At 43.2% G+C, this 16,353-nt stretch overlaps 3 protein-coding genes across 4 annotated transcripts in view; 1 reads left to right on the top strand and 2 right to left on the bottom strand.

Annotated features, from left to right (window-relative positions):
- The first annotated feature begins 264 nt into the window (after positions 1-264).
- On the top strand, positions 265-2,674 carry srp14 (signal recognition particle 14). The gene is made up of 5 exons (XM_084013628.1): positions 265-391; positions 1,012-1,084; positions 1,203-1,315; positions 1,425-1,457; positions 1,627-2,674. Exons 1-5 carry the CDS (start codon positions 368-370, stop codon positions 1,714-1,716), a joined length of 333 nt encoding a protein of 110 aa, XP_083869754.1. The 5' UTR covers positions 265-367; the 3' UTR covers positions 1,717-2,674.
- Positions 2,412-8,488, bottom strand: xgb (x globin). The gene is made up of 5 exons (XM_084013625.1): positions 8,226-8,488; positions 5,538-5,645; positions 4,279-4,399; positions 3,936-4,016; positions 2,412-2,935 (listed from the first exon to the last, which is right to left on the bottom strand). Exons 1-5 carry the CDS (start codon positions 8,396-8,398, stop codon positions 2,816-2,818), a joined length of 603 nt encoding a protein of 200 aa, XP_083869751.1. The 5' UTR covers positions 8,399-8,488; the 3' UTR covers positions 2,412-2,815.
- A 680-nt stretch (positions 8,489-9,168) lies between these two features.
- Positions 9,169-16,353, bottom strand: part of LOC311016100 (pleckstrin homology domain-containing family G member 3-like) — a 32,266-nt gene continuing 25,081 nt past the window's right edge. For both annotated transcript variants that reach the window (XM_084013593.1, XM_084013592.1), the window contains exons 13-18: positions 16,153-16,254; positions 15,995-16,038; positions 14,487-14,828; positions 13,567-13,677; positions 11,246-12,680; positions 9,169-11,141 (exon numbers count right to left, since the gene is read on the bottom strand). In XM_084013593.1, the coding sequence (XP_083869719.1) occupies positions 10,261-11,141; positions 11,246-12,680; positions 13,567-13,677; positions 14,487-14,828; positions 15,995-16,038; positions 16,153-16,254 (2,915 nt within the window). In that variant the 3' untranslated portion in view covers positions 9,169-10,260. The remainder of the gene's footprint in view (positions 11,142-11,245; positions 12,681-13,566; positions 13,678-14,486; positions 14,829-15,994; positions 16,039-16,152; positions 16,255-16,353) is intronic.

Raw genomic sequence — 16,353 nt, 5'->3', positions numbered from 1 at the left:
ACATTTTTTAATTTCGTTTTTATGGACTACTCTCCTATGGCTGTGACAACAACCAACCAACATTTTTATTAAACACTTTATTTTCCTTTTCTGTCATACTAGATGAGCATAGTCGTTGAATTAACCAAATCATTGGAAAATATCTATGTACAAATGTTTCCTTATGTGTGATTGAATTGTATAATGACTGAGGGGATCTTAGTGTGTAATTCCCCTCCTGGCCATAGGCTGCGCTGTGATTAAACTCTTGTCTCCGCTGTGTGGGCGCAGGCCGGGGCTCCGGCTTGTGTAGTACGTGTGCTTCACAGCCTTCACACGGGAGTTAGCTTGCGGCCAGTAAGCAAACACTAAAGCCGAAGACAGAACCATGGTGCTGCTTGAAAATGATTCGGTAAGAACAAAAAGCATGTCGTGAAATAAATTGAACTGTCGAAGTTATTGATTTTAAACTAAAAATCGTCTGACTGCTTCAGCTGTCTCACAGATATCCGCAACGTTAGACAAGCTAGTCATCAAACTCACTCATTAGCCAGCCTGCTAACGTTTGGTAGAAGCTAACAGCTTTCGCGTCAAGCCTTGAGCTGGCAAATATGTTGTTCATTTATGAGACTTTCTAGCTTAATGTACGAAGCCATACACTGCCTTTTGTTACACAAAGGTCGATATAACTGGTTATTTCGTTTATTGACCCCAATATAGGCAAACCTGGACTGCAAGTTAGCACTCATTAACTTAATTTCAAGACAGCTGGCGGTAACTAAAGCAGAAGTTACTTAAGTAACTCCAACATCACGTTAGTTTCTAGCATTGAAGCTAACCAACGTGTATACGATACTTACCAGGTGCGACTTGCATACCAGATTATTAACGTTAGCTAGCGTTACTCTTCGCTCGCCAAATCTAATGTAGTCTAATAGAAAGGCTAAGATGTTTGTAATATTTTGCTCGCTCGCGCACACACTAAAATATAGTTGGTGGGTCATTAATATTTGCTTTTGCTCCGTTGTCCAGTTTCTCACAGAGCTCACACGGCTGTTCCAGAAGTGCAGAACATCTGGCAGTGTTGTCATCACGCTAAAGAAATGTAAGCAGATCCCTCATGAGTTTTGGCAATTGTCATTCAGGTTTAATCAGGAAGTAAAGCTATGAGTTTCCTCTGTCGTCATCTATCAACTGGACTGGGATGTATTTCTTGTTTCCAGATGACGGGAGGACCAAGCCTGTACCCCGAAAAGGCCACACAGAGTCATTTGAACCAGTAGACAACAAATGTCTCATCAGAGCGTCTGAGGGCAAGAAGAAAATTAGCACAGTGGTGAGCGTACTGTGTTCCCCTGTGTTTTTATGTTTCATCTAATAGATCTCCGATATTTTTCTGTTTTCATAAGCTATTAATTCCGAATTGTAATATCTGTTTATTTCAGGTCAGCACCAAAGAAGTAATCAAGTTTCAAATGGTAGGTTGTGCTAATTTTGTGTTTTACGTCGGTGGTATTTGGAGGTTGTTACCCTGGGTGACTGTATGCAAACTTTCTTGATAAGGTCTCCTTGATGTTACTAAAACTATCTTTTGTTTCATAGTAGTCTTTGATCAATTAGAACTCAATCTTAAACTCCTCTCTGCAGGCATACTCCAACCTCCTTAGAGCTCACATGGATGGACTTAAGAAGAAGGATAAGAAAAGCAAAAGCAAGAAAACCAAAGCCACCCAATGAGCAACTGACTCTTTTAAAAAAAAAACATGGGTACCTTAACTGGCCTGTATGCTCTGAGGGAACAGGAGAGGCCTCCACTTGGTCTGTTGCCATACTCGGCTTTCTACCCATTCACCTGAGGCCTCAGAACCCCTGTTCACCCACCCGGAGACTACTTTGATATTGTGCCATTGTTTGCATGGTAATGTCTCATTCCTGGCAGTTCGTTGCCATTGGAGATCTGGAACAGAAACCGAAACGAAAGAATCACCAGGTCACCCACAGCTGTGTCACCTCTGGAGCCAAATCCATGGAGCCCAATGATTACCTGCCTTTCATACTATTTAATTGTTAAAGTTCATATTTATGTTATATTTACGGCCGACCAGTGAGCTGTGCTGCCATGTTTCAATTTGACTGTCTCAAGAGGAATTAATTGGATTTTTTTAAATTTGTGTTTAATAATAAGCAATGGATGAATGAAGTTGCTTTGAAACACAACTACATCAGATCAGTTTTGATATTTTTTTAAACCCAGTTTTACTGTATTACGCTTGATATTGGGGATACAACCTTTCTTTGTCTATATTTTACCCCCTGATAGACAATGAATATATTTTTTGTTTTGAATCACTTTCACATCAAGCTGTCAAACTGGCCGTCTTGAATTGTTAAACCCCAATAAAATGTATAGCTTTAGTTAATGAGGGTAATTAAAATAAGATTAAGTTTTCTGAATGATGACAACATTTGTAAAAGTTGTAGATTTTATTGAAAGGTTTGTTTTGAGTTGTGAATACAGAGACAACATATTGGCTGTAATTCTAATAATGTAATTTCTGTTAATATCACAATTAAAAGGCAGGTTTAACTACAGCTTGTACATTTTGTCAGCTATTCATATAATGCTCCCAGGATCTCATGGAAGAGGACTGCAGCAGAGTTTAAGTTCAGAAATAAAGTGCGTTGTTGAAAGTCACTGCAAGTTTGTTTTTGTCCATTGTGCTAAAATGGCAAACATGAGCGATATAGAAAAGGAGGCAGTAAATACACTATATACATGAACACATTGCTGTGCTGCACTGGTAAAACAGTCTTGAGTTGGGATTGAAGAACAGTCTCATAGCGCCGTGTTCCTCTTGTCTGGTCTTTCCTTCGGGGAGAGAGCCAGGTGGCGCTGTCTGTTGCTCTCCTCCTGGTATCCCTGCTTCATTAGGCTGGTCACAAACTGGAACATGGTCTGGAACACAAATGATACACAGTGAACTGGGTCAGGCTCCCTGTATTTGAAGGACATTCATTATTTCTACTAAGTTTGAAATTGTGTGGAAGGGAAATAAGAGTACAGTTTGTCTGTGTGAATTAGTGCTATTAGACATTGAAAGTTCACATATAGTTCTTCCCAGTGTACAATTTACTAAAACAGTTGCCATCAGTATGTTATTTGAAAGATGTACAGATAATGTATGTTTTGGATTCATATATTTGCTATATGACTTAATTATTGATACATTTGAATGTCTTTTCATCTCAAGGAGGATGAGCCAAATTTTTGGCACGACAGAAATAAAATAACCTCAACCACTAGAGGGCAGTAGATGCTTTAGTAAGAGCAGAAAGAATGATGTACAGAAATGTACATTTTAAATTATGAATGTAACTATAAATCTACAAATATAACATGAAACCACAGACATGCTGTTTATAAAAAGTGCACATAAAACCCAATGAGATCTTAGTGCTTTATCACATTAGAATAATGTTTTAAACCCCTTAAATTTAGAGACACCTATGGGTTCATTACCAGAAAGCACTACACTAAATCTAAATTCAATGAGGTAGAGAAGTCTCTATTGTCTATAAATACTGAGGACAACATTATTCAAGTGTCTCTGTATTAATAACACAAGGGCTCTTGAGGTGATGTAACATGATGTGACAGAGCCATGTTCCATTTTCTCAATATGGTCATGTATGGTTCAGTGCGCTGTAAATTCCTCATCAGTCAAGCTTGCGTTGCGCTGGTTCCCGTCTTGACATGTTACACGGCGCATTAAAGGGATGTGCAGGACTGACGCGAGCCAGACACAAACCGCCGCCACCGCTGACATGCTGATTGAACACATCACGTCTTTCACAAGGCATTTACCCAGAATGGGCTGCTGCTGCTGCTGCTGCTGGAGTTCTCTGATTAACGCCCACGCCAGGAGACACACGGGTCACACAATGGCACTCCTTACCTTCCATGCCTCCTCCAGCTCATCCGTCCACTTGTCCTTCAGGATGGGCTGCACGGCACAGATGAATTCTGCTCCCACATACTGGAAAATAATTATGGGAGATACTTACTGATATGCTTATGTTGTGCCTTGGTAACTAGGGTGACATCCAATTATACATATATTATTTGTAGTTTTGGGTCAATTCATTCAGCTGCTGTGATTTTAGTTGCACCTATAATGGTGTAGTCTGATAAAGAGCTACTGTAGCAGCTGGGATTAGAATATGTGTAGTCCTCTACAAACAAAGCAGCGTCACAAAAACACACTGTGCTAAGCACCGTTGGGTTCATCGTGTTCTTACACTGTAGTACTTAGGTGGAGCGTTGTAATGATAATGGCTTTTTCCCAGCTCCAGAGCCAGAGCTTCCAGTCTCTCCAGCTGATCCAGTCTAGCAACGCTTTTCTCAATAAAAGACATCACCCTGAAACAGATGGGGAGAAAGAAAGAAAAAAAGACACCCAGTTAATCGTGTTTTAGCATTAGACGACTATCTACATCACTGTACATGAGTGTGACACTCTTTTATGTGTTGAAAGATTGCCGGGGGACAGTTTCTCAGACACAATTGATTGCTTTAAAAAAACACCACAGGATCAATTTCCTTTGTTGCTCTCACAGGTGTCTGAGTGTGTTTTGAAGATTAATACATAACAAAGACTTAAGAGTTGGTTTAGCTCTCTCTTCCCCTCTGTCCTGCTGCCACCCTCGACATGTGTACTAACGTCCCAGCGTGCATTGGGTCAGGTGGCCGACATGCGGACGCCTAATACATTTTGCCTGTGCGTCGCCGCTGCAATGCCACGCTAGCTTCAGTACCTTCAGGTCCTCAGGCTGTAATCGACTGCTTTGGCTTTGTGCACAGAGGAACACAGAGAGGCCTGATGCACCCTAGAAACAACAGACAAGTGGCTGAAATAGATGCTACATGCTCTGCGTGAGTGGAAAGCGACACGATGACACGGCCACCTGAGGTGTTTTTGCTCAGCCACTTATTTACGTGCACTGTAAAAAAAAAAAAAAAAAAAGATGTGTCCCGTGATATTCTGTACTTTTCCATGAAAAGGCCGACTATAAATTGATTCCACTAACGAGTATTGCCTGTAGCTAACACCTGATGTTTCTTGGTGTGATGATGTAGCTCCCTCCCACACTGCTGCACTGGCTGTTCCTGCAATAATAATGTACATGGTCACTGTAGTTTTATTTTGAGTCAGTTACACACGGACTCACTACAGCAGTGAGTACCCTAGTGGGTACTTCTCCCAAAGGGTACCAGGAATAATTGTGGAGTGGCTGATCATTTTAAAAAGTGGAAATTACGTTTTAGAAAAATAGTATCTGTAAAATTAGAATTACAAATTGGTGTAATCTAACAAGGTTGGAAATCTACGCACAAGAGAATCGAATCGTAATGCACTGCAACGTTTGCTAAAACTGACTAAGCCTTATTTAAAATGACACTCAACCGTGCAGCTATGCTATCAGGGCTGGATTGTTTCAGTTTTGCTCTGGATGTTGCTGTGTTGCTGTGTTATGTCCGGCGGAAGCTGGTGACTGACCTCAGCCCGTGTGCCCTGAGCTCCCGGCTGGTCCGAAACCTCTCCAGGTCCTCCACGTCTCGGAACAGGAAGAAGACATCCTTGCATTCGGGATGGGTCTCAAACAACCTGTTACCAAGACAACAACACTGCACAGTTCTGAAAAGCCGCCTGTGGTATTAATTCCCACACCCAAAACAAACCTCCCCCTGAGTCACACAGCTACAACACTGTATCCCCAGTGCTGGGTGTGAATGTGTTTCAGCTCATCAACAATGTGATTGGAGGCTTCTCATTCTTCAGCCTTTCTCTCACTTTGAATAGAGATCTGATTGTGACTTTCGCTCTGTTTCTTCTTATCATCGTTGCCCTTCACTCTGCTTTTTTACACCCAATAGATGCAATCACGACCAGGCCCTGGTGGATCTGTAATTTTGTTAGCCAGGCCAACCCTCATTTCCACCCGGAGCTCTAAACGAGCCACCCTGCCTCGTCAGAGCTGGAACGGAGTCCCAGTCAAATGGAGCCACTGATCCTGCTTTTCTGATTTAATCTCAGTCAATTCCGTTGACCAGAGAGTTTAAGCATGCTGCCATCCAATCAGAGAGCCATCCGGTCTCCAACTGAGGTACCTGTGAACACACAGTTGCCGGTCTGCGTGTGACAGGGGGGGGGATAATGATGGCAGACATGAACATGCAGCTTTATAAATATATAGGTTATAATTGCAAACAACCTGAAGATTTGTGGTGCTGAGCCGTACACTTAGCTAGACATTAATAATACATTAGAATAGAAACACTTGTGGGGTGTGGCAGATCAAACAGAAGCTTATTCTGTTTTCTGTTTATTGTTTTTTTCCCCTTTCAGTGCGAGAGAGAGAGAGAGAGAGAGAGAGAGAGAGAGAGAGGGGGAGAGAGAGAGAGAGAGAGAGAGGGAGAGAGAGAGAGAGAGAGAGAGAGAGAGAGAGAGAGAGAGAGAGAGAGAGAGAGAGAGAGAGGAAAAACATGTTTCTAAACCTGAAATTCAGAGTCCTGATGAATAAATGCATTAGGTGTCTAAAACATGTGCCACCCTCAATAGAAAGACTGCTGGATAGAGGTGTTAGAAATGTGATGTTGCAAAAAATGAGTAGTCTGCACCCTTCGACAAACAGATGATAATACTGAAATGCTATATATATATATATATATATATATATATACAGAAATACAAGACAAAATGTGAGTGAGTGTCTACCACCAAGGTCCCAATATGTTTGTGAGTGACTAGACTAAGAAATTCATGTTTTAAGATGTCTACGATTGTACTTCATTGTCATGTCTTCCTGCTTGATATTTGTGCAACTCCACAGTTTGGCTCATCCCTTCCAAGGTATCATTTAACTCAGTCTGCAGTAGCAGTTGTGACACATTTGAACAGGCAGCGGAAAGGTTCTGTGCATAAAGTTACATTAAATTAGAAATATTCAGGCTCTTTTTATTGTTTTTAATTACTCTGATTTCACGCTTGATTGAATGGCATAAATACATTTCTAAAATAAATAAAAATGTGCTTCCTCACCATGCATACCTCCTGCTCACCAACTTGTTGTCAACACAACAGTGTATGTTCACTTGTGGCGTACACTCAAGTATGCAGGGCATAAGCAGACAATAGCATTATAAAGCTCAAATGGAATTTTAATTGGGCTGTCCATTAATTGGTTCTCTCATGAATAGAGCCCTCTAAGTCTTTAGAGAAATGTGTTTGGTATGAATTGGAGGAACATCCCCTCACCAAAAGAAAAAGGTTTGTTACATTTAGAGGAAGAACACAATAAATAACAGATGATTCTGTAACAATTACAATAAATGTAGTCATGAGACACAAGCCCTGGGGGCCCAGGCGGGGGGGGGGGGGGGGGGGGGGGGGGGGGGGGCTGACCTATAAGACGCCCATGGATTTCCAGGCTACCACAATAAGGTCAATCTCTTCAACTGTTGAGGTCACCCAGGGGACAGATGGCATTAATTGGGCTTCTAGCCGTGTCATTGTACTGTAAATGCCGCAGCCTGAAGGTCCGCCGCTCTTCTACCATTGTACACTTTTGTGTTTCATTTCCCTGCCCGAGCAAAGATGTTTTCCCGGACGCCGGTCGTCATCCTAATTGATAAAATGCATTTTCCTGATGGCTCAAGCCTTTAATTGCATAGCACTATGCCAGGCCTGTGGCTGTGTAACATTATGTAATGTGAAGATGTGATATGAAGTGATAAGAGGGGAGGAGGGGTAGTCTGCCCTGAGCTCTGAATGTAAAACCATGGGTCAGAGGGCAGCATGTGGTGGTGGGGGTGAAGGGGAGCCCGATGTTCACATGAAAAGGTCAGGCATGGGGTCATCGTCTGCACACCTTTGGCTAATGGGCAGCACTGTTTCACTAAGCCGTCTGTTAATGTTAAACTGGAAAGTTGCTCCTTTGCTGTGCATTATGATCAGCAGGATGGGCCATTAAGACATACATGGAAAATGTAATTTGTTGTTTTGGCTGCAAAATCCCCAGAAATTAGCAAATTCTATGAACAGAAACCTTTATTAAATACAATTTCTTTAGTTTTGGATCATCAATAGATGCTGATCTTCTAATTGACCAACAAGAGGAATCACCTCTTTGAGTGATTTGACATGCAAACAACGCCGGAGAGCATAGGAAAGGCTTAAGCGTCCTACCTGACGAACATAATGATTCCAACTTTGGCTATATCGTCCCGGATAACTTTCCAGGACTCCTTGATCATGTGAATCTGATCCTCGCTGGGACACGCAGCGCCAGCAGCAGCATCCTCTGTAGTCCTCCCTCCAAACTCCGCTTTTGCTGCCAGATCTGATATTGCGCAGCCCATTCTTCATAAATAAAAAACAACAAATAAATAGACGATTATGTTTTTGCGCCAACCCGGAGAGAAAAAACGATTAATTGATATCGTGCCAGAGAAAACCTGATGATGGTATCTGCTCTCCAACTGCGTCCTGAACTACACGCCTCTGGTCGGTATCACGGATTGGTGACAAGTCAGCGAACAGACAGACAACATGTTCTGGTTAGTGGTTGAAAAATAAAATGAGGACACCTTACAGGGAGCACTGAGCGGTGATTGGGCTTTTATGTTGAAGGGTCGACTTCCGCTGTAAGACTGTTTATTCATCGCTGACTTGACGCAGCTTTTGAAGGCGAAGACCAGCTGAGAGGGAAACAGCGCGCTGGATCACAGGTTGCTCGCTCACCGCGGCACTAAGGATGGTCTTTGTACTCATTTAAATATAAAAGACAGACGACAACAAAAATATCTGATTCGGATTGCAAATTAATTAAATCTCATATCAATTCTATGATTAATAATTAAACATGTCAATGTGTTTTATTGTCACTGGGTTGACTGCCTCGATGGATACCTGTCTCGTTGCCTCACACCAGGCTTGCATATTTGATAAAGGTAACAACATACAGAAAGGAGTATAAAACAAAGTTATTAAGAAATTAAGAAAATATTTTATGCATTCCATGTTATATGGGCTATGCATGGGCAATTCTAATGTGTAAAAATCCCATTTAGAAGCAATTATCATAAAATTAGGATAAAATATAATAAAACTTATGTTTTTGATGACCCAGGATCTCCAGAATGTGATTACATTAGATCATATTTTTAGTCACAAATGCATTAACTTATATACTAATTGTATATTGCAGATGCAGTTCAGTTTAGTGGGACTAAAGAGGACAGAAGAATCATGTCAATAACATACATTCCTTCCACATTTTACAGGTTATGCACCAAACACAATGCAGTCTGATTGATACTCCCCTCATCTAATATCAATTCTTATATAAACATTCTTCAGTGACAGTATAAAGAGGAAACGTATGTTACCATTTCTGTTTTTATTGAAAATATGGGAAACTTCAAGTATGGCGTAATATATATATATATGTATATATCTGGAATGGAGAAGTAAAAATGGTTGCTATGCTTCAGTATTTACACAAGATGAATCTCTCCCAAATGTACAGTTTCATAAATAATATTAAAGACAATATACAACCTATTGAGAAAGTTAAAGCTCCAGTGATACAGCTTGTGAAGACCGGTTTAGAAGCAGCTACAGTAAACGTGGAAGCACTTTACGTTTGTGATCACATGCGTTCAAGTCAACGGACGTTAGAAGGAAATCCTCTTTGGTGTACGGTCAGAGACCTGCTGACAACAGAGCTAATGTCGATGATGACACTTTAGCTCCTTGATGCTTTCCCCTGAAACTCCAGCTGACAGTTTACACGGTTAAATGACAACAGTGCTATAGTGGTTATAGCAAGAATCACCAACAGTGGGAGGGAACCAAATAGATGCATATAATAATAAAGGTGAACCCTAATCTTTAACAATTGATATGGTGGACTATATACACATTTTTACATTTCTATAGTACAATTCAGACAAATTCCCAATGTACAAATATTGCAATACACCTTTTTGAACACAATATGCTTTCTCCTTATGGCCCTTACTAATAATTAACCAATAATGTCCCTTTATGTTCCACTGGTGCCGACAACAACATCACCATGTGCACCATACTTAAACTAATGTGCAGACAGTAAGTTGCATTATTTGGGGGGGAGGGGTGTTGAGAAGCATCAGGTAAAGGATGAACAATGTTTCCGTGTGATAGTCCCTGATAATAAAAATGTACATAATTCACATGTTCATGAGCTTGCGGTTAAGCTCTGGAACTTCTCTCGTAAGCTTTTCACTAAATTACTTTCTGTCATTTTCCCTGAACACGGGGCAGCGGACTTTGTGGCAATGTCTAGGCCTTCCTGGAGAACCCCGCCCCCATCTTTGCCGGTTCCTCTTGTTATCACAGACACCTGACTGGCTGGGAAGCATGTGCTCACAGGTTCCTGAAAGGTCTGTACTTCATGGAGGGGAAGAGACCCCAACATGTGGTCTAAGGAGCTCCACCTGCACAACAGGGGCTGAAGCTTGGGCTGGGCCCAGTCCTCCACCACAGGACACCTTTCTTTGTGTGCCTTTTCGGACTGTGTCCTCGTCAGAGCATTGGGAAGGTCAGAGGAGCTATTGTACGTGTGTGAGCAGCCATTACACCCGTCTGTACAGCACTCCGGCAGCCCGTTTGGGACCGTGCAGCTACGGGGGACTTTTGAGGAGTGGGACGTGTCTGTGTATTTGGTGCGCAGCTCCTGTACGTCAGGCCAGTGGAAGGTCTCAGTCTCCGACAGTGGGCTTTGTGGGCAGGTAACCGGGCTTTGTGGGCAGGTAACCGGGCTTTGTGAGCAGGTAACCGGGCTTTGTGGGCAGGTAACCGGGCTTTGTGAGCAGGTAACCGGGCTTTGTGGGCAGGTAACCGGGCTTTGTGAGCAGGTAACCGGGCTTTGTGGGCAGGTAACCGGGCTTTGTGAGCAGGTAACCGGGCTTTGTGGGCAGGTAACCGGGCTTTGTGAGCAGGTAACCGGGCTCCGGGAGCTGGCTCCAGAGCTGGGGCTCTGGACCGGGCTTGGAGAACGCTCTTCAGGGATGACTGACTCATCGCAAGTGTTCAAGGGCAACATCAGGTTTGGTTTACCTGCACACATACACACAAAAAAACAGACAAAAAAGGCTTTTCAGTTTTCTTCATACATAAGCTAAAGAGTTACTGCAAAAGAAACCAGTAAGCATCCTATTTACCCTTTTTCCTCGATTGCATCTTCTCCTCATGGACCGTAGACATACTCTTGAAGACCTGCTGATTTGCTCTTTCGCGGTTCTTCTGCCAGACCAGGGGTCTGTTATTTTTGATGCGCTGACTGTACTGACGTGCCAGCTGGAACACTTTCTTTTTCATTTTCCCCATGTCTTGTAGGATCTGGTCCTCGTCCATACTCGTTCGGAAGCTTATGATCTTGGGGAGTTGACCATGGTTGACGTGGCTTTTGTCTTGAGATGTGGAGTCCTGACATGACCCCCCCTCCACTGCTGGAAAGGTTGTGGGAGATGAGATGGAGGAGACGTCTGACGCAGTGCTCGTTTCCGACTCTTCTAAAATAGGAGGGGGTTGCTTTCTGACATCTAAAGTGTGTGAACTGAAATCGTGTGTCACTTCTAATCTTGAGTCATTAAGTTTCTCCTCCGTAATCTGTAGCACTTCATGGCTGTCCATTTCCATGTCTTGCCAAACCTTGAGCATATCTGATGAGCTTCTGAATTCTTCTTCTGTGGTAGAGGTATCCGTGACGCTCTGAGATCTAGCTTTGGCTTCCACTGGTCCCTGTGGTTCAGTCTTTTGATGAGTGTCAGCGCTTCTACCCTTTTCCAAGCCAGGAAGGTCAAACACAGACCAGGACGTGGGGCGGTTCCGAGAGAGGCCTTTCCTTTGGACTGGGGCGGCCGGCTCCTGAGGAATACTGTTAAGCTGTCGGCTCAGGTGCCGGACAAGACCAGCCGGGATATAGGAGAGACTCTCCCTGCGCTTGATGCTAAAGTTAGCATCTTGGTCCTCAGCGTGCTCGTAGTATCTTCTGATCTTGCCTATGAGGAGGAGATCTTGCTTCGAGAGAGTGGATCCGAGTTCCCCATTAATGAGGGCGTTTAGTCGAGGGTCGCGTGCAGGCGTCGACAGATCAGCCTCGGAGATCCCCTGTGGCTCTGGGGAAGGGCTGGCCAACATCTGGGTCTGTTGCTCTAAGTCCACGCAAGCTGAGGGGCTTTTGAAGACGTCATTATCTATTGAGGGTGAGGGGCAGGCGAGGGATCCCAAGTCCTCGGAAACCAGACTGCTCCGTCTGGACAGGCTGCTGATGAAGCGCTCAGCGATCAAACCTGCCTGGTCCAACACAGAGGAAGGTAAGATGCTTTTATTGTCTGAATACACCTCCTCCTCCTCCTCCTCCTCCGAGAGCTCCCCATTCGTCAGTAAACTTGTGTCCTCCGCTTGGAGAACAGAGGAATCGCTCTCTTCTTCCTCCGCCGTTTCTCTTGAGGTATCTTGAGGTTCTGGTGTGTCGGCTTCTTGATGCGAAGTGTAGACGGGAGTCTGGGGACTCTGGGAGTCGTGCAACTCCAGCTGGTCGCTCTTTCTTGCTTGAGGGACACATTCTAGAGGGCATGGCTTCTCCACATTGACCTAAAATATGCAAAATGGGACGTAATGAGTAAGAGACATTTGGACAGCAGACACTCTCTGTTTCCCTTTAATGTAATGGATCGAGGCAGTTTAATCAGACGTGTTCCACAATTTATGATGCGTGTCTTATGAGACGCACTTGAGCTTGAGTGACCCATCTCTATGTATAATATGCAACTGTGGTAAATATTAAGGAGACTGATTGTACTTGCAGCTTGGTTGCTAATGACTCCTTGCTGGACCATTTTTGATACTCGTAGCAAGTTAAACAGTGAACATTATAATGTCTGCGACTCTGTTCAGAGTGCTGATGTCACCCTAGTCGGCCATTCATTTAAATTTGTTTTTAGGTGTTGTCTGCCTCTTTTGGAGTGCCGGCAATAACAAAACATGCAGCTTGAAGCTGTATAGTGGAGATAAGGTGAGGAAAAAACTCAACTTCACTGATGCAGGAGCTGCTGTGTAAAGTTACCATGAAAATCAGCTGCTCCAAGATACAACGTTGCCTTTCTCAGTGGGAATGCAGACCGACAGCAGTGTGCCATTTTAATCTACAGGGCTACAAATAAACATGAGGCACTAATATAGCTCCAAGTACGCGTTCAAATGGGCCTCAGAGAAATACTGTGTTAATGGCAAAGGGCACTTAGACCTGAAATGTTGAATGCTGGATTGAATAAGCTTGCTCTCATTCACAGATAGGGTATATAACAACAGCAAATAGACCCAAAGTGCGTCATTCAAATTATACAACGGGCTAGAAATTATGCTTAACAACAAACCGAGCAATATACCAAGGGCAGGAGGACAGACGGGCATTCTTCAACACATTGAATACAAGTGGCCTTAGAGACACGTGGAAATGAAGGGATGCGTTATTAAGTACCTGTCTGCCGAGGGTTTCATTCACAGACGCATGTTTTTCCTCCTGCCTGTGAGCGTCTACCTCCTCTGTTGGTGTGGTTTCCAAATCAGCCATAATGCTGATCTGATCACCCTGAAAGAGCAGAGCAGGACGTAGGATTGAGTTTTTATTCTAAATCATCCTAGAGATAACACTGTGAGGCAGCATGAAGCAGAAGATCTGTCACAGCAGGCAACATTTCATAGAGATTTAATGTGTTTTATGGTCAGCTTAGAGAAATCCACGACAACAGTTGGAATAAAATGCTTTGTTGTTGTTATTGTTAATAATAAAGTCTTAATTCACGTTCAGAAACAATACTGGTATAACAATTAACCTTCACAAAGAACTATGAATATCCAGAGGGGAAATGTGATGAGGAAATATGATTATCAAAAGAGCAAAGCTTTCGCTATTATAATGATCATTTAATTAGATGGTCACATTAACCTTTGAAGTCAAACTACGTTTAACAGGGAGCATTTAGCCACTGGTTCTAATGCAAATGCAGGCATGGTTACAACAGCATGATCATGCACATAAATCATGTCCCAATAAATGCAATCATGGAAAACACCACGCTGTAACTACATGGATGAGTTAAACATCCATCAGAGGAGAAGAGTCAACGTGCGACGGGATGACCTCCAACTCCAAAACAAAAGAATCAAAAGCAAAAGCATGCACCACGTTTCATCCGTATGTTTGAGTGTTTTTCCACAGAATTTAACCCGAGACATTCAACGTGCAAAGTGCAAATGGTAGCAGGTGTTAGTGTATTCTATTTATGAAGAGAGAAAGAGGGAGAGGGAGAGAGCCATTGTGGGAGAAAGAGTAGCGGAGAGTAAGCCAGTGGAAAAGTGCAGGAAAAAGGAAAACCCCTGCGTGGCAGAAACCCTCACCGTTGTGAACTGAGTAGAAAGCAAAGCCCTCGCTCTATAGTGCCAGCAGGAGATGGCTGCCAGCACTGAGCTGGCAAAGTCGGCTACCTGGTCGTCACCCATCAGTATATCTTCCTTGCAACTCTCCCCCTCCTCCTCCAGCTCCAGCCTCCCCTCACTGCCCAGTTTCAGGTCACTGTCAGCAGGACGTAGCTGCTCCAGGGAGTCCCTTCTGGGAATTAGATCCTCCACGCACGGCCTCTCAGCCTGGGACTCGCCTAGACTGGAGGCCAGCGTACTGACACTAGTGGCCGGCTGAAGGGAGCACCTCTCCCCCAGCAGTGCACCCTCACTATCTGCATGCTGTAGCGTGAAGTCATAGACATGGAGTTTGTTATTGCGAGGCCAGTGCTAGAGCCATGATGTGATTGCAAGTCTGTAAATTGGATGGAATCATCATAAAGCTGCTTCAGCTTCGGGTGAGCTATGATTTCTGCAATCCAGGGCAAGTCAAAGTATGTTTTTGGGAAGATAAGGTTTGTACTTTTTTATTTTTTTGGTTTGAGTTTGTGCAATTAGAACGGCATGTTTGAACTGCTGAGTCAAAACTGCGGAAACCATATCTCACCCCAGCACACTCACCTAAAAAACTGCTTTCATACAACATAATGGAAAAAAATATATATTTTGGTTTCATAAAAGACATTTGGATTTCAAGCACTTACCTTCAAAACAGCTGCACAGAGAGCAGATATAAAGAAGAGGAGGACAGATAAACAAAAGAAGAAGAACGTCAATAACTCTGAAAAGAGCCTGCTCAAATCAAATACATCATGACAAAATAACCTGGACGTCGCATGCATCATGTGCAATCACGGTCAGGACAACAATCTCTGCCTACAGACGCAGAGACTCAGTGAGGCAGCAGTTAGTCTGGCTCAGACTTAAGGGAGGCCGTGTGATTAGATAAATACCAATTAGGCACATCTTCATCTCAGAGGCTCAAACTGGACATGATGCAATTAGCAAGGATGTGATGACCTACTCCCTCACCGAGATGGGATGGTTGACATGAAAATTGCTTCTTCATTACATTGTTTAGAAAAAAATCGATCTGGACTGGGAGCGAAGGAAAACTGGCGACAAGAATAGAGAGAATTTCTCTTTCATAATGGCAATTAGAATAGATGAGAGCAGGGAGATGGGATCTGAGGACAAGGCTGAATTTGACTATTGAAAAGAGCTTGTGTATGACAAAGCCTTCCACCAATGTGGCATATAATTAACTTCATTATGGGTTAGGCCAGTGGAGTGGGAGTGTGTCTTTTGATCTGTTTTCTGGGTGTCTTTGAGGGAGAACAAAGCCGCAATGCCACGGAGATGTGTGCAGCTCCTATTTGACACAACATTACCTTGGTATGGGGATGTGGGGCCGCTGGACCACCGGACAGGACCCAGAATGTGGATCAAACTCATCCCGTTATTGAAGGGCACTTATATATATTTATAGGCATATAAACAAAACTCACAATGTACCAACCTTTTGTGCTCCTTCTGATTTGTTTTGCAGGCTCTAAAAAAAAAGACAGACAAATGAGAATTAATTATCAGCAATACTCTCCTGTAATTCTATTTGATTAATACATAACAAAAAGACACAAATAGACTGAGCAGGATTTCATTTTACCTGATCTTCTTCTCCCGTTTCGGCCTCCAAGATGGAAGTCATCAGCTTGGCAGGACTCTGTTTTCTTCAGCCTCTCAGGACTATAGTTGTACTTCCCCGGATCTGAGCAGCAGAGAGACGAGTCATCACAGGCGCAATTACAAAAACTACTTTTCTCACAAATGATTGGGTTATGGGCTACGCCTTCCAGGTAAATCCAAC

The sequence above is a fragment of the Eutrigla gurnardus genome, assembly GCF_963514095.1.
Source record: "Eutrigla gurnardus genome assembly, chromosome: 7".
In the NCBI taxonomy this organism is placed as follows: domain Eukaryota; kingdom Metazoa; phylum Chordata; class Actinopteri; order Perciformes; family Triglidae; genus Eutrigla; species Eutrigla gurnardus.
The sequence above is the reverse complement of the archived record's forward strand: the minus strand, read 5'-3'. Positions and strand labels throughout refer to the sequence as shown.

Coding starts and splice junctions, on each gene's coding strand:
- srp14 (XM_084013628.1), top strand. CDS start 368: ATGGTGCTGCTTGAAAATGATTCG. Junction 392..1,011: donor TGCTGCTTGAAAATGATTCG/GTAAGAACAAAA, acceptor TCCGTTGTCCAG/TTTCTCACAGAGCTCACACG. Junction 1,085..1,202: donor TGTCATCACGCTAAAGAAAT/GTAAGCAGATCC, acceptor TCTTGTTTCCAG/ATGACGGGAGGACCAAGCCT.
- xgb (XM_084013625.1), bottom strand. CDS start 8,398: ATGGGCTGCGCAATATCAGATCTGGCAGCAAAAGCGGAGTTTGGAGGG. Junction 5,646..8,225: donor GGAATCATTATGTTCGTCAG/GTAGGACGCTTA, acceptor TCTTGGTAACAG/GTTGTTTGAGACCCATCCCG. Junction 2,936..3,935: donor AGCTGGAGGAGGCATGGAAG/GTAAGGAGTGCC, acceptor TTTGTGTTCCAG/ACCATGTTCCAGTTTGTGAC.